The following is a 26,145-nucleotide window of genomic DNA, read 5'->3' on the forward strand; positions in this document are numbered from 1 at the left end:
CATCCAGACTGATCTGTATGGTGTAGTGGGCTAGTGCAGTATGCTGTAGTTGACAGGAGCCTGAGTTTGAAACATGGCAGGAATAATTTAGACGCCACTGAATCTTGTTCACGTGGAGGTTTGGCCAAGAAATCATAAAAAACAGTAGAGGCCATAAACTCCACGGTTTTCAAAATCTCTCTTGCCAAGATCATATCTATGGGATGAAAATAATCCTTCAGGAAAGGCACTTTTCCTCAGTAAGAAAGCTGTTATTGACAGGGAAATCAGCGTGGAGCCCAGAAACACTAGATCCTGGGAGTGAATCAGACTGAAGTTTTTGATGTTTATGGTGAATCCCAGACAGAGAGAGAAAGAAGATGATTAATTGTAAAGTAGAGGCCTAGGAGGAACACATTGTCTAAATAAGGGAAGATATGAATTTCTTGAAGTCTGCAGAAACTAACCAGACCTAAGCACTGTGTGCAAATTCCTGGTGTCACAGAACGCTCAAAGGGAAAAGCACAGAGCTGAAAAGGATACCCTGAAACAAAATCCTAAAAACATCCTGTGATCCATGTAGTATGTGTGTGCCCAAAGTCACCAAAACATGTTGGTGCAATACAAAATCATAGAAATGAAAGACTTGAATGAACATTTCAAATCATGCGATACAAAAACAAGTGTGACAAAACTAGAATGGGCCACCATTTCACCTCTTCTATGAACTAGGAAGAGTCTTAAATAAAAAACGTGACCCACCTGATGAGCACGGTCCAGTTCTGTGGTACACTGGAGAAATAACTCATTCAAAATTGGAACTGACTTGAAGGGACAGGAAGAATGCCTGCCTTGAAAAGACAAAGTATGATATTCTGTACACTTTGAGTGACAGAACCTGGGGAACTGTGGTGACTGATTCCCAAGCCAGAAGGGATAGGGTAAGTTTCTCGTACAGAAGGTTAAGGGTAGACCAAGGGGGGGATACAGAGGCAAATAGTCACAAGGAAGCTAGTTTGTCAAAACATAGGGTTTTAGACCCTTTACATTCCTACTTAGTTTTACCATGAGGTCTGTTTTTTGTGCATCTTTTTCCTTTTTGAGGGGCATTTTGATATAAATGAAAAAAGGGTCAGCTTTGGCATTGTAGTTTCTTTGAAATTTAGGGATAGGAGACAGAAAAATCTGTTTAAATTTCATTTTTTTTTACCTTTCTCTCTTGAAGGCTCATAAAAATGTCAGCAGCAGCTGAACCATACAGAGAATCCCTATCCAGAACAGCATCCAAGAATCAAACCTTCTCAGAACACAGCCAGTAACAGCTGCTCTGGAAGAAGCATCAGCTGCATTTAATAGAATGCTGCTAGGTTCAGACACATCAGAAAATGTGTTTTCCAAATCCCCAAAGACAGAAAAACATCTAGTCACAAGTCTGGTAATTTAGAGCATGAAAGGTGCAACTGGAAGAGGTGTACACCTTCTTTCCATATGTGTTAATAGTCCTACTATCCTTATCATTTGCCAGGATATTTAAAGAGGGTAAGAACTCAGTAGGTTTATCAGACTCCAGGGAAATGACTGCAGGGTACGATGGTGGGGGTCTTATAAAAGAATGTATGGGTATCTGACACCGAGACTTCTTAGGAGCTGGAGGGCGGGTCTCAAGATTCAAAGAAGCCAAATGAAAGTGTCTTCCAAAGCCTCCAGAATCAGAGTAATGGCATAGAGTTTAGGCAACCCCATGAATATCAACTCACTGGACCTCTTCTGTATATATCCAACACCTGCTTACCCTCCCACTCAAAATGCTGCAGCCTCTTAGACACTATATCCCCAAAGGAAGGGGCCACCAGAGTGGAAGTCAGGGGACACAGCGTCCTCTTCCTCACACTCATTCCCCACAGTGGAATGTACCTGATAAGAGCAAGCTAAGGACTCTCCATCAGTTTCTGATTTCTTCCTCAGAAGAAGAATCCATCTGTCCCTTCTGAGGGGAAACAATGGAAGGAGGGAATAGTAAGACTAGACACGTGAAGACTTCAAAGATAGTAAAGCCTTGAACAGACATTGGGAAAATTCATACCACTCCTCTTAAGGACCTCTGACAACTGGGGTTGAAGGAGAGATATGCTTCATCTGCTTTTCCTTAAATGGAAAAGGAGCTTGGATGTTACGAGGAGGCTCAGACCCCAATGTACCTCTATGTGGAAACCTGGTACTTCCTCTCAAAACAGAATCTGAGGAATGCCATTAAGTACTTCTGAAATAATTGGCTTTGTCCCCCTTCTCTGCTGAGGCAAGCATATAATTGGTTGGTGTGGACATGCTAAAGGGCTGCACACTGTGGCCTCTGGTGGGGTCTTGGACAGGGAGAGCAGCTGAAGTAGACAGCAGTCCAAGGACTCATCAAGAGAGACAGCGGGGATTTCTCTGGGTCAGACCAGACAGCTAAAGCATCTGTTTTACATTTTTCCAGCTGATGTGGGACATCCAAGCAAGACAGGGTCTGTCTCCATTAGTCTTTGGTTTTCTAAATATGCCTTGAGGGAGGAGAAATGGCTCCTAAGGTGCTTAGGTTTGAAAGACTGGCAAATCCAACAATTTTTATAGTTGGGCTGGAAGCAAGAAAGTTCTGTAGTAGTTTGTTCCTGCATTTCCCTTATATATTGTAGTCTTGGGTGCATTTAGACCATATGTCAGATATATGGAGCAAAAGAAAGACATCTAGGCTTTAATATCCTGGCTGTATGTATCGCTATCCCTAGCAGGATATTCCAACTGTTAGGTATACTGCAACAGCAATCACATGATGGATATCTGGTAGCTTTCATCCTCTCAATCCCAGAAAAGCCTTACATTTGTTTCCACGTCATGGTGGGACTCACAAAGCTCCCTTTGCTTCTTCTGGAGATTTTCCCCAGCATACGAAAACATGCACATCACAGTTGGTAACGCTCAAAGTGTTTACACCACACAGTTGTTCTTGTTCAAAATAGCTAGACACAAACTCAGTGAGATAGAAGGGGGTGCACTGCTAGTCATAGCCTATGGCAGACACATGCAAAGTAGATGCCAGATGCTGGTCTTAACAGGAATAACACAGACAGGAGGTAGTACCCCTTGTCTGTTCTATAAGCCATATTAATCAAGTTGTTAGAGTTCTTCCAGGCTGATTTCAAGGCTAGCAACTATGGAATGCAGAACAAAAACTAGTATGGTTCAATGTTGCAAAAGATTTAAGTACTGTGCCATCTCCTTCCATCTTGTATCACCCATAGTACTGCTGAATCCTATCTGTTTGCTATCTTTATGAAAACTGCCCTAAAAGGTTGAACGTCCAAGGCAAACAGGAATGCTCTTCTCCAGGAAAGATGAAGACAAAGGTTCTTTTTTGGAAGGGGTGGATCTTACACAAAGTTACATACTTCCTGCTGAGTATCAAAAATCTGGTCCAGAGTACATAATAGGAGCTAGTTCGTCTGCACCCCTATCAGGAGAATGCTCCATCATGTTTTTTTCCATGTGGCAAGGGGATGGATCTGGCCAGGAAGCCATATTCTAATGCCTTAACTCCAAAAACTCCACATGGAGTCCTCAGAAAAATATGGAAACCTGGTTAGTCTTGACAGCCTCCAGTTTTTTTTTTTTTTTTTTTTTTTTAAGTGAAAGTGGATAAAGCACTCCCCAAGGCCATCAGAAGACAGCTTTCACAGGTTGCTACTACTGTCACCTAACCTCAAATGCTATTAAGGTTAAGGCTTCACCTGAACAAGAAACAGGATGTCTTGGTGGGCTTTACTAGTCCTGATGGATCTAACAGACTATTGTGTTACCGTTGGAGAAGCCAGCCACCCAGCTGTCAATAGTCAACACCACCACACTAGAATTCAACAAAAAAGCTGTTGATGACACTCCTCTTGATGTCTCTTTTTTGCCAACGTGTCACCTATGGAGAGCTGCAGAGAAGCAAAAGGAGAACTGTGATGATCCAACTAAATGATGAGCCAATGACTTTTGTCAATTACCTTTAGATGGAAAGTGCTCCCTGGATTGCTCATCTCGCTTATTTTAGGACAGGGAGTTGCAAACTCCCAAGCCCTTGGGCCAGGATGCGGCTCACTGGCATGTTTACTCTAGCCATGAACTTTTACTGTAAATCCTGCCTGCTTCTCCAATTAGAGAGGAAAAAAAGTCTGGTTGCTGAACCACATTGACAAATGTCTGCCTCTAGTATCTCCTCTCTTTCACTGGCTTGACTGTAGAAACACAGAGAGAAACACAGACTTCCTGCAGCACAAAACAGACCAAGAAGAAAAACACAGATTGTAAGCACTTCTACATACAGGTTTGTCTGAACTCCAAAAAGTGACAGCATGAGACCAGCTGCCCAGCAGGAAAACCTTGTAATACCATTTTGTTTTCGACACCAAATGATCTGCACCTCTCTATACAATGTGCAAGTCACTTGGTAAACAAAACATGTATGAGTATGTGTGTTTGTGTGCGTCAAACTGACTGAGGGAGGCAATATACCTGTTTTGTTGGGGGAGGACTTCTCAGTCAAGCTACATTCTTTCAATATCAAATCTAGAATTACATGCGTTAGAAACATCCATTTCTGTTTCATCATAGAAGAGAAATGTATTATAGAAGCCATCTTTACTTAATCAGAAACTCATTCAAACAAAATGAAATCTGTCCTGAAACACACTGATTGCCAAACTGTTTGTTTGACATTTATTGATCGGGTTTGTCTGAGCTTGTGCCCTTTTATAGTGAAGGCCTGGGGAGAAAAGCTCCAAAGTTAACATTTTATACAAATTATATAAAAAAAATAGAATCAGTGGAACAAATAATGCTAGTCAAACATTTGCAGAACAGAAGTAGAAATACACAGGTTAGCAAAACAAGTCATACTAGTAAGAACTTCCAAGGACAAACTGTGCACACAAGATGTCTATTGTACACAAGCACAACTTTAAGTACAGATTCAAAATTATATATATATCTTGTGAAGGATATTCAGTGGCCAACTGTGTTCCAGGAAGAGATATTATTGAAAAGGGATTTCAAGTAAGAAGTGAGGATAAAGGGGAATTAGGTCAGAGCAGGGAGACAAAGATGTAGAGGAAAATGCGAGTTGATGGTCAAGAAGGAGAGACGTGGGAGTTGGTTTGTCAAGTATAAGAAGAAAGGGAAATAAGAGAGAAAGATATAGGAGGGGAAAAGGAAGAAAAGTATAAGGTAACTGGGGCAGAATTTGGAGGGGAGTAGTAGGAAATAGTTATAGTTTACAGACATTTTGAAGAATGTACAGTGTGCACAAATGGAATGGAGATATGTATCCCATCTACACCTGATGTACCCTTTTGGTATATATTATTGTTTAATACCAATTTTTATTATTAAAATTTATCAGTTTTCATTTATTGGCAACATTAAATCAATATTACTTTTCAAGATTGCTAAAATATTTTGTCTTATTTTTTGCCAATAAATTACCTACCTTTTTTGCTCACATTCAAACAAACAGCAACATATTCTACCTTTTACTTTATTTAGATCAGAGGTTGGAATGCCTGTGTGTGTCTTTGAGAGAGAGACTTTTTTGGGGGGGTCGCCACTTGTCCAGCCCTTAAGCCTGGTGGACTCGTCTTCATCTGGCCCTTGATCCATCTGTTTTATCGTCCTTTACATCCCGAATATGCCTGAAACTGAAAATTTTTTATAACACTGTCCTTTTCTGGATTTTTTCTGGATGTCTCAAGGGCAAGATTTGCAAACAAAGCTAATTTTTCTTGATTAGTACAAGCAGTTGCTTCCTTGAATTTGTGAATCCCTTTATTTTCTTTGCTAATGACTCTAAATACAAATGATGGAGTGAAGAGAGAACATCCCAACCTGCTTCTTCTGTTCAGTTTGTCAGGTAAAAACTCCTCTACCTCAACCCTCATCTCAGACTCTACATATACCCTCATTACAAATCCTATTATTCTACCAGGGAATGCAAATATATTGCCAAACTCAAAACATTTCAGAAGTCTCCCTCAAATGGAAGTGTCTCCCAGCCTGCAGACCTTCCTGCACTTTTTCAGTTTCAATCAATGGACTTGCTCTAACATCTGTCACTATGTTTGGTCAGATCATTTTGGACTGTAGTCTGCTGCAGATGATGTGTTAGTGCATTTAAATATTGAGAGATTATGTTAATGAGTACAGCACAAGGAAGAATCATGGAGAGATGGGGATATGTCTCCTGCGGTGAGTGTCCTGAAAGAGACTGTGTTAACAAAGGAGGTAGATGGAAGATTGTGGTCCAAATCGACACTATGTTTTTATTTTAGTCCATGTTGTACAGGTCTTTGGGAATGACAGTTTTTGGGAGTGAACTGATAACTTGGTTTGAATTCTCGTTCTGATCACTGGCAGTATTCACTATGTTAAACCATTTAGTCATGTTGCACTGTTTTTACTGTAGGACTGTTTCTGCTCTTCTCTTAGTTATATTTGTTTTGCTTAGTAAGATTTGTTTTCAGCAAGTCTATCCATATGTTTATAGTTAATTTGGTTTTAATTTTTTCATTATTTGAATGACAGTTTCTCAAAGTTAAGTACTATAATGAACTCTTAAAAAAACAAGTCAAATGACTCAAAAACTTGCAAACAGTAATAAAAATAAAAAAAGTGAGCCACCAAGGCAGTATTTCCATGAAACACTAATTTATTTAACATTAAACACTGTCAAAGTAAAACCGGTACTTGCGTATTATCGCAACCACACTGCAAACAGGAGATGAGGCTCATTTCCAATCTGTTCTCCTGCCGAGGTGCGTTATATATAGCTCGCAAAGATTTGGAGAACAAGTTGGAAGTCTGTGTCTTTACTTCATTTGTTATTGGTTTTTAAGTTTAGAATAAAAGGAAGGAAACGTAATTGATAACTATCATCATCTGGAATGGACTGTGCACCCGTTATACATGCACAGCTGAGCAGCTTGTGTGATTTATGTTGAATTTCGAGTGACATACTTCCAAAAATTATTAATTAAACAAAGAAACAATATATTGGTTTTGCTGTTGGTTTCTATTAATAAAAGAAAAAAACACCCTGCAGAACAGATATCATTAATATGTGGAATGGCAGCTGAATGAACTAAAACTTCCCAACGGTCCACAGCAGTAGGCAAGGTTCACAGGTTTTTAGTACACTTGTTCTTTCTGCTGTTCCCATTAGGATTCAGTAGAGGGATACGGTTAAAGTGCTACCTAAAAAGCTAGAATATGTATTAGCCGCACCAGCCAGACACAGCTGGGCTAATATACCCCCATAGTGCCGAATGTTTAATGGTGCATCCCATCATCTTTTAAACGTGGTTGTTGCTCTATTGTTTCGCATATAAAAGGTGATGGTGAATGTCTAACTAAAATATACATTGAAAAAAATAAAGTGCAATCAACAACTACTGTATACCAATACCTTACTCCGTGGTGACATTTTCATACGGGTAACACACTGAAATAAAATACCCCCACCACAAATTGCTATGTAACTGCAGTCTAAATCATGTTTATATAATGTGGTTGCAATAATACATAAGTACCGTAAAACCAACTAAGCGCTTTCGTCAAGAAACATCATGTTTCTTGGCAAAAGCACTTAGTTGGTTTTACTTTGACAGTGTTTAATGTTAAATAAACTAGCGTTTCACACAAATACTGCCTTGGTGGCTCGCTTTTTTTTTATTTTTATCACTCTAATGAACTTTGTATGCATCAAGACTAGCAAGCAATACTTGAGTTTCCTTAAACTCTGTTTCCCTATGTTTCATCACTGTTCTATTAATGTTACCAGATGTTTGCCTCTCCTCCACACAAAAAAACATACTGATCCTTATCTACCAGTTCTGGTAAAATCTTTACCATTTTTTTAGCTAATACAAACACACTCATTATAAACATGGTTTACAATTGAAATAGATCTAAAGGAAGCTAGATCTGAAGGGTCTATATCTTCCTTTGGTAATTTAGACCCTGATGCATTTTACAAGATACTGGTACTCCTCCCCTTTTTAAAATATTGTCGAACACAATCTTCATCACACACACTCCTCTTTTAATGTCCAAATTTCCGCAGGAATACCACCCGTTCAGACTTCCCTTACCCGTTTGATTTTGGCATAACAAAGCATTCCATAAAGGTTACTGTTTGCTCCTTTTCTCATTTTCCCCATTCATCTGCATTACAATTTTCATAACAATTTTAAAATCTCTCTAATAATTTAAAGGATCTCTGGTTATTTTTCTTTTCATACGCTCACTATGTTTGGCAATAACTCATTCTAATTTCTTTTGCCCAAGTCATTCTGAAAAAAATGTTTGCAGTCTACACTTATCAATAACACCTGCTTAACAGCAACCTTTCTAAATTTCTGCATTCTGTCCATATATTCCTTTTTTTTTCCTTTAGCACTCTGCAGTTGCTCCTCCTCTTATTTTTTTAGATTTCCCTTCTTCTGCAGTACTACAATCTTTCTTAACCCCTCTAAATAATTCTTATTATATATTTCACATATATCTCTTATTTCTACACTTTGAGTCCATTTTCATTTTATTATGCTCACTAGCTATCCTCTGTGAAGTAACTTCTATCTTCCATAACTCTTACATTATACCCACTACCCATTCTTTAAATTCCTCTCATTTAACTAAGTAGGAAAGTGCCAGTACCTCATTGTTAGATCATTAACTTTCATCTTTATCTGAGATTTTAGTGGTTCCTGATTCAATATGGTTACTGGATGGGTCTCAAAAGTTTCAAAGATTACAATTAAATACACCTGCTACTTCGATCCAGTCTAGACAAGTTACATCTTGGAGAATATGTAAAATCCATCAGAACTCCCACTACTAAATTCACATCTTCCATAATAAACATTTTGATACCCTTCTTCAGAAATCTACTCTCTCATATCATCATCCCTTCTAGGTCTCCCAATTAATCCTTACTATTATAAATCAGGCTCAAGTCCCACCCATAAATAATATTAATACCCTGATGACAGCTTATTAATTTTCCCAAAATTCTCTAAGCTTCGTAATAATACTTCTAGGTGTAACATATATGCCAGTATATAACCTCTCTCCCTTGTCAACCCCTTACTCATATCTAATACTGTCTTTATTTTATCATTATTGTCTTTTTAACCTACCCCTCACTCCTTGCCCCCCCCACAACCAGTATTATTTCCCCTTTTCTGCTGAATGCCTGTCCTGAAATCATTTCTTTGTCAAATTCACACACACTTTTATATTCAAATGTGCCTCCTGTAACACTATTTGCACTCTACACATATTAATACAGTTCTGTGCTCTCTGCTATTCTGTCTGAAGCGGTCAGGTAACTTATTTTCCATGTCAGTACTAACAATGTGCCCATTCTGATAAATAGTTTTTAATACCATATATTACACAAGACAGTTCTTTTATACACATTTCCATCTTGCAGCTTACATGTACATACTAATGACTGGCAGGGTGATCTTATAAGTTGCCTCTTCTCATTGCTATTTAAACATTTCAATCATTTTCCCAGAGGTTTCACTTCAACAGAAACACCCAAAAAACAAAACAAATAAATTAAAAAATCCATTCTATTTTAATTAAAGCCAAACACACAACTACATTCACTTTACAAAAAAGGAAGTCAACCCTTCATCTGTACCCAGACACTACAAATTTTAAAGTTAAGATTAACCAGGCTGATGTATATTTACAGGCAGTGTTACCACTTACAAAGGTTGTTGTTGGTTCTTATCAGCTCTATTTCAATCACAGATGTGAAGTAAACGTTACCTTTTAGTCTTATGGGAAAAATACATTGGTTACCTTGAAATTAAAATCTGTGGTGTTATACTTAAAGTAATAATGTACTACGGCTGATGGATGGGTAACTGTTTTTGCTAGCTCTTCACTTCCCACATTTTCAAACATAATTTACTACTTTTCACTGAACTGTTACTATTCTTTTTCAAAGTTAAACTGTTCCACATAGATTTCTCTCAGAACACACTGTTTGGACCTTTCATGATTAACTAACTGCACCCATAGACTGCTTGCTTTCACCTAAAAGAAAGAAGAACTAATGGCAAAATCCCAGCTACTTTGCAAAAGCAAGAAATGAACCATCATTCTTCATGTTTTTCAAAGTCTTTTTTTCTTGAGAAATCACTACCCACAGCTTAAATTTACAAATTTCATCTTGACATTCAATCCCATAAAAACAGGCAAAGTTATTTTTAAATTCTGTACATAATGTAATCAATACCTATGAACCCCTTTCCCCACCCACCGAAAATCACAGTATGATATCAACTTTAAGTTGCTTATTTCTATCCTTTCCTATCTGGTTACAAAGTAAAGCCTGGACTACACTGCAATTAAAGAGTGCTTTCGTAATTTAATAACACTAACATATACAACAGTTACTGATAAAACTCACCCATTTCCTTAAACTTAAAATAACACTGACTGCATACTATTCCCGAATACTTTACAAAATAACATGCATTTTACACAAGTAAGCAATCTAATATTAAGGACAAAAGCTGTTTTACTTACAGTTACTTCTTCAATCCATTCCATGCGCTTAACATTAACTACAAAGTAGAATTTATTTTACAGTTCTAACAGTTTCTCAAGCGTCCAGCATTTTTCATCCAGTTCTCCTTGCAAAACCACAGTTCACATGTCTAAATTATAGCTAGCGTGACTGATGCTTTATAGTTTTGCCATCTACTTACTAAATTCACTTTCTTGTTGGGCTTACTCCTGATCATCACAACTTCCCAATCTCAGGTCTGAGTTTAAGATTCTCCTGATTTTTCTGGTCAGTGCTGGAGTGCTTTCTCTCACTCATGCATTGTTCTTTGGTTGTTGTTGTTGTATCTTTCTGCTTTTCCCGGTTAGGGGTCGCCACAGCAGAACTCCGGTCCACTAATGATTGGCAGTAGATTTTTATGTGCCGAGTTGCCAGCCCTGATGCACAACCTTCAACGAAGGCACGCTCATTCACGCACGTCTCCACACAGAAGATGCTCTAGCTGAGAATCGAACAGGACGTCTTACTGTGAGGCGACAACACTACCGCAGCACCACCACCGCAGACACATTGTTCTTTGGTAAAATGGGAAAATACTTCAGTGGTAAAGTCACTATCTTTGCTTTTTATTGAAAGAAGGTTGAGATGCAAATTTTCCCTTCATCTTGCTGGCTACTGACTAAACATTTTTTTTCCTCTATAAAAAAAAAACACTATACCAAAAACAAAACAAAAATAAAAAGATAACAGACCAGAAGAACCAAAATCAAAAGCTTTAATAACACACTGGCTTGGCTTAGAATATCCTTCAAGGAGCTCTTGAAAGCTATTCTAAGCCGAGGTGCAAGAGTGTTGTTATAGCTTCTGATTTTGGTTCTACTGGCCTGCGGTCTTTTTATTTTTTCTTCCATACTCTGTGTTCCAGTTCCTAAAACATTTTTGATCCTATAGGAAAACAAATATTCTGAAGACAAATGGACAAAGCAACTTAGATAAACTTTATTCACTGTATACATGGCAAGGGAGAAACATCATTTTCTACAACAATTTAGGTATTTTTTCCTGCCACTGTTTTACTGGGAGAAGCTCTTTCTGCTAGTATAATTGCATATTTACTAGTATAAGTCTCAGTAGGTTCATAGGTAGATACTAGGCTATTTGCCCTAGGGCATTTATAAGCCTAGTCAGAGTGTATTTGGCTTACGCCTCCCTATTAGATTAGCCTACTGTGCCTCTGTAAAGTAGGTTACAGAAGGTACCCTTTTAAGATTAGTTTACTGTGCTTCTGTCTAGCAGGGACACTGGGGAGATCCCAGGGGTGAATTTGCGATTTCCCATCCACGCGTCCAAATTTCGCTTGAAGAGGGTCAGCGAGGGGCTATGTCTAACATGAATTGGGATTCTATTCCAGAGTGAGGGGAGCCTCTGGGAAATGAATCTGTCCCTCCAGCATGTCCTATTTATTTTTGTGCTGAGGTTTAGGTCCCTGGAGCGTGTAGCTCTAAGGGACTTGGATTTTTTGAGGTGCAGCATGTTCATTAATTCTGGGTTTGACATAGCTTTGTACGTCAGGCATAGATCGTCTCTGAGTAGGCAGTAAGCAACTGAGTAGATCTGGAGTTTCTTTAGTCGAGCTGCAAGGACATCTGTTTGTAGCCCATGATCCTCTTGGTGAGGTACTTTTGGGGTCTCTCCAGTTGCTACAGGTGTTGGGTAAGGTACATCCCAAAAGGGGCATTGTATTCAATTATGGGCCTGATGAGTGACGAGTAGAGGTGCACAATGACCTCTCGATCTAGAGGCGAACCCTTTCGTGATAAGGTGGGCTATATAGAAGGTCTTTCTAACCACTTTGGCAACGTGATTATCAAAGGAGTAGCTTTCTGATGACCAGATGTGAAGCATACAAACAACTACCCTTCTCAATTAGTAAATCTTACTGTGGAACATCATTCCACTTGCTTATTTGTACTTTCATAAAACCCATGCAGTCTACTTCTATCAGTTTCTTTGATATAGCAAACAATCTCAGGATTTCTCTGTGTGCTCTAATTCTATCATTTTTAAAAATATTTCTTCTTGGGAAGCTTCATGTTCAGTCCTCCCTTCAATTCTGCAATTTATTAACTCTCCTGAATTGCTACATATAGCTTCTTTTTTCCAGCCTTTTGTCATTTGTCTTTCTATATTCCTCCAGTGATCCACTTTCTAAACACATATGATTGCATCTGACTGATTTTTTTCTTCTAATTCACCAGAAGTTATCTCCTGCACTAAAGCTGCAACTTTTGGTCATACAGCTACAGGGTTCTGCACAGTCTGAGTTTTTTTTTTCTTTTTTTCTAGTCAATTTCCCCTTAGTTCTTTTATCAAAGTTATTTTTTTCTGGCATCCAGGCAATGTCACTACTAGGTATTAACTGAATTTTACCAAAACTCATAACTTTTACTGTTCTTTTAAATTCTTCCTCAGTTTTCAAACAGAGAGCTCTAATTAACATTTTGCTCAGTCAGAAGCCATCTTGATAGTCCAGGTTTTAAGAAATTATTGTCATGCTTAACATTACATTATACCTGAGAATGTGTTTTTAGCAAGAGCAGCTTTATTGCACTGGCACTATTATTAAACAGACAAATATTTCAGAACAAATACACACACAGCAATTAATGGTGCTAAGAAACCAATAAACATCCTGCATACAGGAATGGCATGAAGGGAAATGGTATTTAATCCATCAGGAAAACTGTACAGCAATATAGGTAGGCAATGTCGCAATAAGGCTCTTCAAATGTGCTTGGCACTACTTCGGTCATTATTGAGCTTTGAGGATTTTAGGGCCAGCACAGTGTGTCAGGCTGCTTCACTTTGGTAGCTTCAGGATAAACCCAAAAGATAAAAATGCATCTAATGTATCACTATTACACCTACCCATACTGTCCGCCTAGCTTTTCTTTTGTCTTGCTTTCTGGGAGCTGTCAGTGTCTGACCACCTGCATTTGGTCCAAAATTGCACCATGCCAGATATTTCAGGGGATTAGTTATTTACAACTCTGCATGCTAAGGTGAAAGGGGTACAGATTTATTTATTTTTTTTTGCCATACGTGTCACCTGTCAAGAGCTCTAGCCTCCCTGTCTGAAAGCAAACAGCCTACTTGAAAAGCTCTTTTATACACTTAAGTCCACCATTTGTGGATCTGTTATATGGGTTTTGTACAAGTCCTAGCAGTCATTGTGTGTCCTGTGCAACGTATTTGGATGCCATGGTGCTGGCACTTTTGTACTGGGGCATTTAAAAATCTCCCTTACAATGTACTGTAGCCGAAGAAAAATGCAAATCTAAATCCACAGCAGAGATGTGGTCTTCTCTTGCAAATACAAAAAATTTCCTGTTGATGACATATTTTGATACTTCCATTAAAAGAAAAAAGTTAGCAGGCTCGCCATTTTAATGAAAGTAAAGTCTTTTGATGCCTGCACATCCTCTATGAAACACACTAGGGATTCTACATGCAGAATACACTTCATTCTCCTATTTTTCTTTTAAAAGAGAATACGCAGCTAAGCAACTCTAAATCTGTTAAATCAGAAAATGACTGCATTCAACTTTTATCACATGCAGATGTACCTTCTCAAATTTTAGTACCCACATAGGAGCACCTGAGGTTAAAGATCCTATTCACTTCTGCCCCAAACATTTATCACAAGACAGGGCTTAGTCTAAAAGATTTCTATCTGCAGGATGAGAACACATTATAAACTGAATGGTCTTGATTAGTAAAAGATAAAAATATTTCATTGCTTTTATATATTACTATATTCCTGTATTTTAAGGAGGACTTAATTTTATATTGTTCAATCAAGTTTTTTCAAACTCCAAAACACAAAGACGAACATTACCATCTGGATTCCTTAAAAAAAACACTCAACATCCTAGCCATAACTGACACTACCCCTTATTTACTTAAAAGAACTATGACCTTCATTTTCTCCACAATTCTAAGTTAAAGTGTTAACATTTTCATTATTCGTAACTGCATACTAATGTTCATACATTATCTTCCTCAAAGTTAATTTTGTCTTTTTCATATAAAAATAATCTTTACTGAAAATATCAAATAAACCATCTTAGCAGCATATGTATCGCACAAGGAATGAGCAAGGAAATGGGCAGAAGGGTGCCTGAATGATGTAAAACAGTGGGCCAAAAATAAACAGTTTAAAAACTATCTAGAACTCAAGACATGTTTACTTGCAGACTCCATTAACACTTCAGTGACAAGTCAGTCTTTGTTACCTTCCTGCTTGTGCACAGCTCTGCAGCAGTGCGTTAAAACACTGAGAAAACTGCAATAGGTTCCCACACAAAAGTGAAAGCCAAGGAATAAAACCACAAAGACCAAAAATATACTTTGATTTGATTTAACTGCTCCTCTTGTACGTACTAATGTTCACTATAAACACTTCTGACGACTTAGTTTTATTCTTTGGCCAGTCTGACAGTATGAATGATTTCTGCACTGCTCCAAGTTTTCCTGTACCTCAGTAATGGAGGCTGAGGAAATAATGTTGCTCAAATTCAGCAATAATCCAACATACTTAAGGAAGGGTTGCACCACAAGTGTTAAAAACACAGATATAATAACTTCAAGAAGGTACTAAAAATAATGAAACATGTTAATGTGGTCTGAAGAAGTCCACAAAGAAAATTAAGTAGCAAAAAAATTACACCTAGACTTGTATCCCAATAAAACATAAATTCAAGGTCTACATGAACTTCTCACTTCACCTTCTACTTCTTTCGGCTTTTCCTGGTTAGGGGTCACCACAGCGGATCACCTGTCCGCTCATGATTAGCAGTGGAGTTTTACAGTGTCGAGTTGCCAGCCTGGCACCCAACCTTCCACAGAAGGCACACACATACACACACTCACACCTAGAGCCAATTTAGAGTGTCCAATCCATTTACGTCATTATCTTTGGGATGTGGAAGGAAACCCACGCGACCACAGGGAGGACATGCAGACTCCGCACAGAAGGCTCCCCAGCCAAGGATCGAACCGGAGAACCTCTTGCTGTGACGCAGCAGTGCTAACCGCTCCACCACCATGGCCGCCTGAACTTCTCACTTCACCTTACTGCACAAAAAAAAAAAAAAACAGATAAGGAACAAGCACTTTCACACTTCCTCAGACTGCTAATAAAACATACTATTGAGTTACTGATAACATTTAAGTAAGCCACCAATGTGGATTTAAAGATTTAAATACATAAAACAATAGCAAAAATGTCTTAAAATAGCCAATTCCTCAAATATAGCAAACCCTCCAGTTTAATAAGATCACTCAAATCCTAAACATTTTGTATGCTACATTTCACTAGATGTATACTTTGGTTGAGGCTGTTAACAAGTGATAACTAGAGTTAGGGATTCTGCAGTCTTAGAATGGACAAGTATAAAAGCACCGATTGCCTTTCTACTCATTTCTGTTCAATAAAATGGAGTGAGAAATGTGTATAGATAATGGGTGTGTTTTACTGGTATTTTATTTTTTTTGTGGTCAACTAGTTTAAGCACATAAATGACATTTTGATTTAGGTTTAGTAGATAATCATAACACCTGCACAGACAAAAAACATGCATTTAATGTCACATATAATAATTGCACTTCAACTTACATTTAAAGATTTTGTGTCCGTTCCTTCAGCCTTTAAAGTACTGCCACTGCATTCATTATCACTGTCGTCCTCATCATCTGAGATTAACAATTTTGGCCAGAACCATGGTTCTTTTGGTGTCAATTTACCCTGTGAAGACAATGCAAACTTATCAATAATGTTGTTGTACTATGTATTCTTTTCTTTTTTTTGCACCACCACTCATCATCTGTGCCTTATTCTTGTATCAAAAGACTCCCCTTTCAATAGTGAAGCAAATGAATTTTCAATTAAGAATGCATCCAGAGTGTGTTTTTCCCCAGTTTGCTTTCTTCAATTGTTAAGGGCTTTTTAATGTCATGGCATGAAAAGATCCTATTCATAAATGAGAGTATATTTAAAGTTCAGGTAAGTCAATATTTGCAACAACTATTTTTTTTTAATTGAGCTTTACCCATGTACCCTGAGGTGATGTTAAAAAATGGACCCAAGTGACTTTTCCAGATCTCAAGAGGGTGAATCTCTAAAATCTACAATATAGTGCAAATCAATTAAATAAATGAATACATATGTATACAAACACAGACATATCTATCTATACACACACACACACACACACACATATATATATATATATATATATATATATATATATATATATATATATATACATACACACACACATGTATGCAGTATCAATGGCTCATAGCATACTTGCCTTTGGTACTGAAGATCAAGATCAGAAGGGTCTGGGGTTCTACTCCAGCCCAAAGTTATTGGGTTCTTTTGGGTTTGATCTCAATACCAAGAAATGCAGTATAGTTTATTTTGACAAATGTAGTGCCCCTACTTATAATACAGATAACATTCCACTTAAATTTGACAAAGTCATCAGGGACTTGGGTACAAAACTCTCAAGTGTCCAGATTTTCACCTCATATTTTTGCTTGTTCTGTGCCTAATACATTTTTTGGTTTGCAGGCAACTCACTAGGGACTAAAGTCATTAAATAATCAAATACATTTGCGTTTCAGACATCACATCCTTCAGAAATGTATATTAACAAATCCTGTTATTCTAGCAATTTTCTAAGTTTATAAGAGCAATATTTAAATTAACTCCCTATTATTGGGCTTTTGCCCTCCCATTATTTTAGGATCTGTCCAAATTTATTGTGGTAAGAAGTTGAGAGGTATGCTTGGGTAAGTATGCTGATAAAAGATTCTCCTTTGACCACTAGATCTCTGTGGTGGTTAGAAAATCCTTTTTCCTCACACAACTTATCCTTTGTGGTATTCTCTTCAGGTCCCAATTTATTCATCCTTTATTGGACCTATCTTTGATAATATAATGCACCCTTTGGCATGTATCTCTCTAAGCAACTAAACCAGTGTGAAAGAACTCAGCATTTCCTCACCAAAAATAACTCAGGTCTTACTATCTTTAGCTATGCGGACAGACTAAAAATCCTGTCCCTCTACTCAGTATCTAAACCCAGAGGGGTGATCTTTGCTTAGACTTCCATGCTTTGAATAACCCAGCACTCTTCAAAACTCTTAACCTAATTACAACTAGATGTGAAAACCTCTTTTAACCTATATTATCAAATCACCACCACCAAATAGCATGATAGACACCTAAACTGACTTATACCTGTTCCTGGAATAGGCTGATTTTACCTATCAAGCACAGTATACTCCTAGCAACCTTTAAAGGCAGTAGAGAATAATGGATGTGTAATCACAAATTCTCAATAGGGATAGGTGGAGGAAGTCTATTTAGCATAAGCCTCCCATATTTGTTGATATGGCTGAGCTTCAAAATAGTCTGCTGTGGTTGTATGCTTAGCAAAAAATGATGAACCTGTGGAGTACATTACAGTGATTGGAGTTGCAGTTAACATTTTTTTTAATTGCTTACATTATAAACTAGAGTCACAAGCACAGGTTTGATAACGAATTTTACCAATATCGTGCTCTATTACATAATCTGTACATATAAGTCTTTTAAAGAAAATACTGCAGATAATGACCACTGGGTTTCAAAACCCTTACTTGACCTGCTTTGGTCTCTTTTTTAAACAAACAAGACTCCCTTTATCTTGATACAATGCATTCATGATTTCTGTGCATACAAGTCTCTACTAAAAGCTGTCAAAAGAATCCTCCATAGATCGATCATTCATTCTTATTCATTCTTCATTTACTTCCTTAATCCAGTTCAGGGTTGAGAGAGAGAGAGCTGGAGCCTATTCCAAGACTAATGGAGAAAGAAAGAAAAATTAATTCTGCACATGATGCCAGTTGATTATAGGCCCCTCTCTCTAACACTCACTCACAAATGGCACACATGCCTACTGGTAGTGGGGGACAGCCAGTTCACCTACATAAGTCTCTCCGATAGGTATATGTGCAGATACATACACTACTGCTTTACATTACACGTGTAAGGGCAAAGAGGGACAATACGCCTATGCAGTCTGTCCTTTTACATGCATTTAACAGTCCTCCCTGCCTTACAGTCTCTCTGTTACTCTTCTACCTCTCCTCAGTAGAACAATGGACCCACAAAAGTCTTTCAGTGAAAAGTACTTTCAGAAATCTAGGGAGGAGGTGGTCTCTACAATCTGTTGTTTGTATCCCTTCTTTCCCACTGTCCTTTCTTTTCAGAATGACCAATATTATGTCATTCTGTCACTTCTAGTCTCAAATAAAGCTCTAGCTCCCTTCAGCACTCAAGGTGTGGTCTGACCAAGGCCACACAGACAGTAAGCAATTGCATTGGTTTCTGAAATCTCTCCTCCTGAGGATATACCGCAGCATTTTGTTTGCTGCTGCCTCTGTAATTTCACTCTGCTTCTGCTGCTTCAATCCAGATGTAATCAACTCCCCTCAGATTTTTTTTGTTCTGATGCCAACAGTTCCACTCCTCCGGCTGAAACATCACACTAAAGTCATTGTGGCCAAAATGCAGTATTTTGCATTTCTTCACAATGAACTTCAGCTGTAACCTTTCTGACTAGTTATTCAGCCCTTCTAGATCCTTCACTAGACTCCTCCTCCTCCTATCCTCCACTGATGCACCTACATTTGTGCCATCAGAGAACAGGCAGATTCTGTGCAGTATTTCATCAATTATATTCCAGCAGTGCACCCAGGACAACCCCCCCATTGTACGCCATTAGTGCCTTTATTGTTTCCTAACAGTGTCTCTTCACCACAATCCTCAGTGCCTTGCCACTCAACTATACGGCGATCCACTTCCACAGTCTAGGGCCCACCTCCAACCCCTCCATATTTCCTATTCCAGTTTGTCTATGAGCCTCTTGCATGATACAGAGCCAAAAGCCTGGTAGCATTTCAGGAAAAAACACATTTACTACTACTTCCCTGACAAAATCACCTGTAAAACTGAATCAGGTTTGACTGACTGCTCCTTCCAGCCATGAATCCATGTCATTGGCTGCCCTGGAGATTGCTGTTCCGTATAAATGCCACCAGCCTTCCCCTCAGTTTTCTCAGTATGACTTCTTCTATCCCTGCTGTTATGCTAATACAGCCCAGCAGTTCACATTTTCTGCTCTTCTTTCTAAAAAGGTACCATACCTGCCATATTTCAGTCCTATGGAAGTTTTGCACTACCCTCCAACCACTAGGTCTGCCAAGACAATGACTAGATTTCTAAGAACTCTTAGAGGCAGCTCATTGGATCCTTGATTTATCTTCCCCTCTAAGGGAAGTCAGTTCCCGCTTAATCTCTCCCATCTCCATCCTGGTGTCTATCCTAGGATAGGAGCCCCCCCTCCCTGTCTTCTGAGACCACATTCTTATCTTTGCTCAACCTGGACAGCTCTGTTCTACATTTCCTTCTTTTTGCTATTTACCTAAAAACACCTGACTGCCCCTTCTTACTTAATCCCTTCTGTTAATTCCCTTTCAACATTTGCTGCATTTACTGCCTTTACTCCCTCTTTGCTAGCATCTTGGACTGTGCCTCCTCCACTTCCCATCTCCCCCTCTTTCTGCCTTTTGTACACCATTATCTTTTGCCCTAACTGAGCAAGTCACATATTCTTATGCAGCTCTTCTGGCCTTTTCATTTTTCCTCTTGTATCCTTGCCAAGCTCCATTTATGACAAATCCTGACTCACTGCCACAGCACAAAATTCCACACCATTGTCTTTAAAATATATTTACCCTCTCCCAACATAAACTCTAAACCAGAGGTCTCCAACCTTTTTTGCACGAAAAAACAGTTTCTTGTAAAAAAATTATCCACAGACTGGTCATTGCTCGCACATAAAAAAGTGCAAAATATTTATTTATTTGACATTTGTTTACCAGGGAATCCCTACTGGACTAGAAGTCCATTTTCAGCCAAGACCCAGAGGGAAAAGCTCCAAAGTACAATAAAAAGACAATTGGCAATAATTAAAAAAAAAAAAAAAAAAACATAACATTGATCTACTATGGTCAACAGGTACATAAACCTAATGGCAACCTTACTGAAGTTCTAAGTTTACAACAGCAATATTTAAAACCTGTCCCTATTATTTGATTCTGACCACACCTCTCAACTGTACAGATTTTCACAGTGTCTAGATTTTTGTCTCTTTCTTTTTGGTCTGTTTCTCAAATTGTTTTTGGCAAATCACTGGCAGATCAATGAGGTTTGAAGAAAGAAAATAATGACAAATGGTCGAGTTTCAGACTTCATACCCTTCAGAAAATACATGCTAATGCAAAACCTGTATTTCTATCTACTTTCTAAGTTTGTAAGAGCAGTACTTAAAACTGTCCCTATTTTTGGGCCTTTGTCCAGATTTCTTGCACTAAGAGGTTGAGAGGTACGTGCAGCCCAGCTTTACTGTGGGAGAGGTTGAGTGGTACGGCACCCTCATTGCTGCTCCTGCCAGGAATCACTGTCATTCTACACACACACATGCTTTCATGCATGCGTTCATTCACAGACAGACAGAAAAACACAAACACAGAGTCTCTTTTACCTGCATTCACCCATACAACAACATTCTTTCTCTCAATCTCTCTCATACACACAGTCTCTTTTGCTTTCATACACACATTCTCTCACACACACACAGTTTTTCAGTTTCCTTGACTTATTTTACACTCAAACAGCAAAAGCACTGCTTAGCAAGTGTAAAATAATGGCTCTGTCAATCTCACTGCTCACTCTCTCTCATACACAGAGTCTTTTCTCCTTTCACACACACATACATTCTGCTTTCATGCACGCATTCACTCATACACCCAGACAGATACATAAACACACTCATACACATATATACACACACACACTTTTTCATTTCACTCCGCGCCTGGCGGCTGGTTCGAAATGATCCATGGCGCAGTACCAGTCTGTGGTCCGGTGGTTGGGGGACTGTTGCTCTAAATCACATAGTGGCATGAGCACCACATGCCAACCTTTTTTGTCTTCAAGATCAAAAATATTAATCTTTAAAATGTTTTGGACAAAGTCAGCACCACTAAACAATTCACTGTCCTGTTGTCAATTATGGAAAAGCAGTTCCCTACAATTTGATGCACTATTCAAGATGCAACTTATCAAAAATCTACAAAATGTAATGTACCTTTAATTACACCAAAACATCTTCTGCACTACCTTGAAAACCTAACTGTCAACCTTTCAACCAACACCAGTTTACTTTCAGGTCACACCCCTATATGGTGGCCACAACTATAAGTTAAATTACCTGACACTCACTTCTAATCCTACATAACTATGCTGAGAAAGCATGATTTGGCACTTTGTACAATGATGCTCAGAGACAGTCTTCTTCCACATATACATAAAGCCTTATTACTATTTAAACATGCAGACAGTGAAGTGTCACGCCTACTGCAAAATGAGGCACATTCACTTCCAGTTACTCTGTAATAGACAATGCAGAAAACTGTTCTCAAAACAAACCCAGAGAACACCACAATAAACTCTCAATCTGTCAGTGACCTTACTGCATGTATAACCACTGAGTATAGCTGATTCACTAGACAGTTTCGGTCCAGTATATCACATATGGGGACCTACTCTAGCGCATGGTACTCACTCATCTTAGAGAACAATGCTGAATATAGAAGTGCCTTATACAAACATCGTAGTGGGATTATTTCATAATGGTTGCCTAATTTAAACTAAACAGCTTTACAATAATTTATAAGGGGACAAAGCATCTTTAATCCTCTAAAAGTAAGAGTATGTGTCAATATTACTAAATGGGGAGGAATTAAAGGAGGGGCAACAACCTAATTTACAAAGTAATACAGTAAACCAACTTAAATGAATACCTCCAGGCCTGGACATGGAGATAAACATAGTTACTGACAACACTTGTTTGAACTATACAACTTAAACAATGGGGACTTTGTCATTTATTAACCACTGTGTCAATAAATCAAACTGCAGGCAAAGTTAAAAAAGTGCAGTTGCGTGAGGGTACTTGCTATACAGAACAGCTGTTTAAGCCACTTACCATAACAGTATATATTCAAGGAAAGTTCACAATGACATTAAATCATAGCATTTTGGTTCAACACCTTCTGAATCCCATTTTCTACCAGGATTTTCTAGTATCCCCCCCCACTGATGACCAACATACATCTTGCACTATGGAAGCTACAGGTTTAGTGGCACCAACGGGAAGGAGGTTGGCGTAATGGTTAAGGTGTTTACCTTACAGACACAAGATGCAGGGTTTGAAAAGTACAGTTGTGTACACTTACCATAAATGTAGATATCCGAGTGTATTCACTGTTGCAGTCATCACATTTGGGTTAACTGCCTGCAGGTAGCCCTCAGCCAGCCTGAATACCAGAGTCTTTGGATTTCTGTGTCGGATGCTGTCGCTTCTTCCTTGACGTCAGGTCGTCAGAGGTATAAAAAGTACAGTTGTGTACCTACCATAAATGTAGATGTTCGAGTGTATTCACTGCTGCAGTCATTACTCTTGGGTTATCCTGCTGGCAGGCTACCTGCAGTCAGCCAGAATTCCAAAGTCTAGGTCCAGCGTTGGCTGCTGTCGCCTCTTCCCTGACGTTAGTGCGCCAGGGGTATAAAAAGATGCAGCTGACGCTATTTTCTTCAGTTTTTCTTGCCCCAGATGTCAGGTGCCCCCAAAATGGTAGGCTAAAAATATTATGCCAATAATTAAGCATGCAGTAAAATAAACATTTCCTTCATCTACAAGCAAATACACCACATAGGTTGTATAAGATAGAAAAGTATAGGTAAGTCCCAGCAAAGAAAAGGGGGGTGGAGGGTGGGTAACCTGGACTGCAACAGTGAATACACTCGAACATCTACATTTATGGTAGGTACACAACTGTACTATGTTCATCGTGTTTCACTGTTGCAGTCATTACTCTTGGGTTGAATCCCAAAGCTAAGGCTGGGTGGCTGGGCCTAAATAGGATTAGGAGAGGCTACAAGGCCTTGCAGAACTGCAGTGGCGAAGCCTGATCTGGATTTAAAGTAGAGAGGTAAATGGTAGTGCTTTGTAAAAGTGCGCACTGAAGTTGCAGCCTCTAAAATGTCTTTGGTTGGTACTCCTCTGAGAAAGGCTGCTGAAGTGGCTGCTGCCCTGGTAGAATGAGGCCTAATGCTCTTGGGCACTGATATGCCATGTTGTGAGTAGCAGAAATGAATGCAGTGGCCTATCCGTTTTGAAATAGTCTGTTATGAGATGGGCTTTCCTTGAGATCCTGCAGCATATGCCACTAAAAGTTGCTCAGTTTTTCTGAAAGCTTTAGTTCTGTCCAAGTAAAAGCGTAGTTGTCTGTGTATGTCCAAGGAATGCAGAAGTCTCTCACCCTTATTCTGTGGGTTTGGATAAAAGGTAGGCAAATGACTGGTTTGGTTAAGGGCCACACTGGACACTACCTTAGGCATAAATGTTGGGTTCGTCCTTAGAGAAACCCTGTCTGGATAGAAAATGATGAAAGGTTCCACAGCCATGAGTGTCTGTAACTCAAACTCGTCTTGCAGAGGTCATTGCTAAGAGCAGAGCTGTTTTCCAAGATAAAAACTTTATATCAGCTGTATTGGCTGGCTCAAAAGGCGGCAGTGTGAGTTTTTCCAAGACATAATTGTAGCCGGCCTTAGGCATAGGCCAACTAGGCGGCCGCCTAGGGTGCCAGTCTAGCAGAGGCACTTTTCCAGAATTTACTTGGTGTAGGTAGACCAGGATGGGGGCACCAGGTAGTGTGGTGGGGGGCACCGTGGAGCCTTTTGCCTAGGGCACCAGTTGACCTAGGGCCAATCCTGATAATTGAGGTCCTATGCAGGTATTGGGGCTCTCCTTGGAGGTCTTATGTTTTTGGCCCCTCTGAGGTACTGCCTTATCAATGGATGGGAAAAAATAGGAGGTTCTGTGCTGAAATGGCAGAGGCATGAATTTTAACTGATGAAAAGGATAGGCCTTTGTCCAGCATCTCAGTTAGGTATTGTAAAATCTGAGGAATGTTTGGTACCGATGTGTCAATTCCTTGTGCCTGGTTCCAAGCACTGAATCTTTTCCATTTTTCTGCATAAGATTTTCTGGTACTGGGCCTCCTGGCCTCCAAAATAACATCCATCACTGCTTTAGAGAGAGGCGTGCTTTGAATGGTTACATTAACCGCTATGCTGCCAGATTTAGGGTCCTGAGTTGGCTGTGCAGAATCTGATTGTTTTGCTGGGTCAGTAAGTGAGGAATTAGAGGCAATGCCCACGCTGGGCCTTGAGACAAGCTTTTTAGGATTGGGTACCAGTGCTGGCGTGGCCAGTCTGAGGCAATCAGAATCATTCTTGGCTTCTATTGTCTGACCTTGAGGAGTACCTTGGGGAGGAGAGGCAGAGGAGGAAAGGCATATACTGTTAGACTTTTCCAGCTGAATGACAGAGCATCCACTTTCCATGCTTGCTTGTGATAAGTCCTTGTGCAGAATTTCTGTAGTTGGCAGTTGTGAGGGGAGGTAAATAGGTCTATGTCTGGGCATCCCCATTCCTTTGTTATCATGCTGAAGACTTGTGGATCCATTTTCCACTCGTGGGGATCCGTAAGGTTTCTGCTTAGTTCGTCTGCCAGAGTATTGTTCTTTCCTGGTACGAATTGTGCTTGCAGGTGTACTTGATAAGTCAATGCTGTGTTCCACAAAGTCATGGCTTGTCTGCAGAGGGGGGTAGGAATATGTGCCTCCCTGCTTATTTATGTACCACATGACTGTAGTATTGTCCGTCCTTATCAGTAGTTGTCCTGGGTGGAGTAGATCCTTGAAAGCTGTCAGGGCATTCAGAACAGCTAGCATTTCTTTTTGATTGATATGTAGATGCATTTGTCTTGTGGACCATGTGCCCTGAATACATTTTCCTGCCATGTGTGCTCCCCAGGCATAATCTGATGCATCTGTTGTTATTGACTGCCTGGCTGTGAGTAGAGTGAATGGCTGTCCCTTGTTGAGGTGACAGGCAAGAGCCCACCACCGAACCTCCTGTTGCAGGCAAGGAATGAGGGTAATTAATGCTTCCAGGCTTTGACAATGGTGAGTCAAGACACTTTTTAGGTACCGTTGAAGTTTCCTCATATGCAGTCTGACATATGGAATTAACAGAATGCAGGAAGCCATGAAGCCCAAAGCCTGCAGAACTTTTCTTGCAGATAACTGGGTCTTTGTTGCCAACATTTTGAAGTAAGAAGTTAGTTGCCTTTCTTTGTCTGGCGTGAGATAAGCCATCTGGGCACTTGTATTTAAGCTTGCACCCAGGAATATTATCTCTTGAGAGGGTACTAGTTTTGATTTCTTTTCGTTTACGGTGTACCCTAGGCAAATTAATAATCTTTTTACGAATGCCAGATGCTTTAGTAGAGTGTCCTTGTTCTCTGCTTGTATAAGTCAGT

At 39.2% G+C, this 26,145-nt stretch overlaps 1 protein-coding gene across 1 annotated transcript in view; it reads right to left on the minus strand.

The window, feature by feature from the left end:
* The window catches only part of LOC122790858, a 1,163,840-nt gene that overhangs the window by 102,002 nt on the left and 1,035,693 nt on the right, over positions 1 to 26,145 (minus strand). The window contains exon 17 of the mRNA XM_044058512.1: positions 16,254 to 16,382. Coding sequence (XP_043914447.1) covers positions 16,254 to 16,382 — 129 coding nt within the window. The remainder of the gene's footprint in view (positions 1 to 16,253; positions 16,383 to 26,145) is intronic.

Source organism: Protopterus annectens, chromosome 1.part2 (assembly GCF_019279795.1).
Source record: "Protopterus annectens isolate FY-2018-M chromosome 1.part2, PAN1.0, whole genome shotgun sequence".
NCBI lineage: Eukaryota > Metazoa > Chordata > Ceratodontiformes > Protopteridae > Protopterus > Protopterus annectens.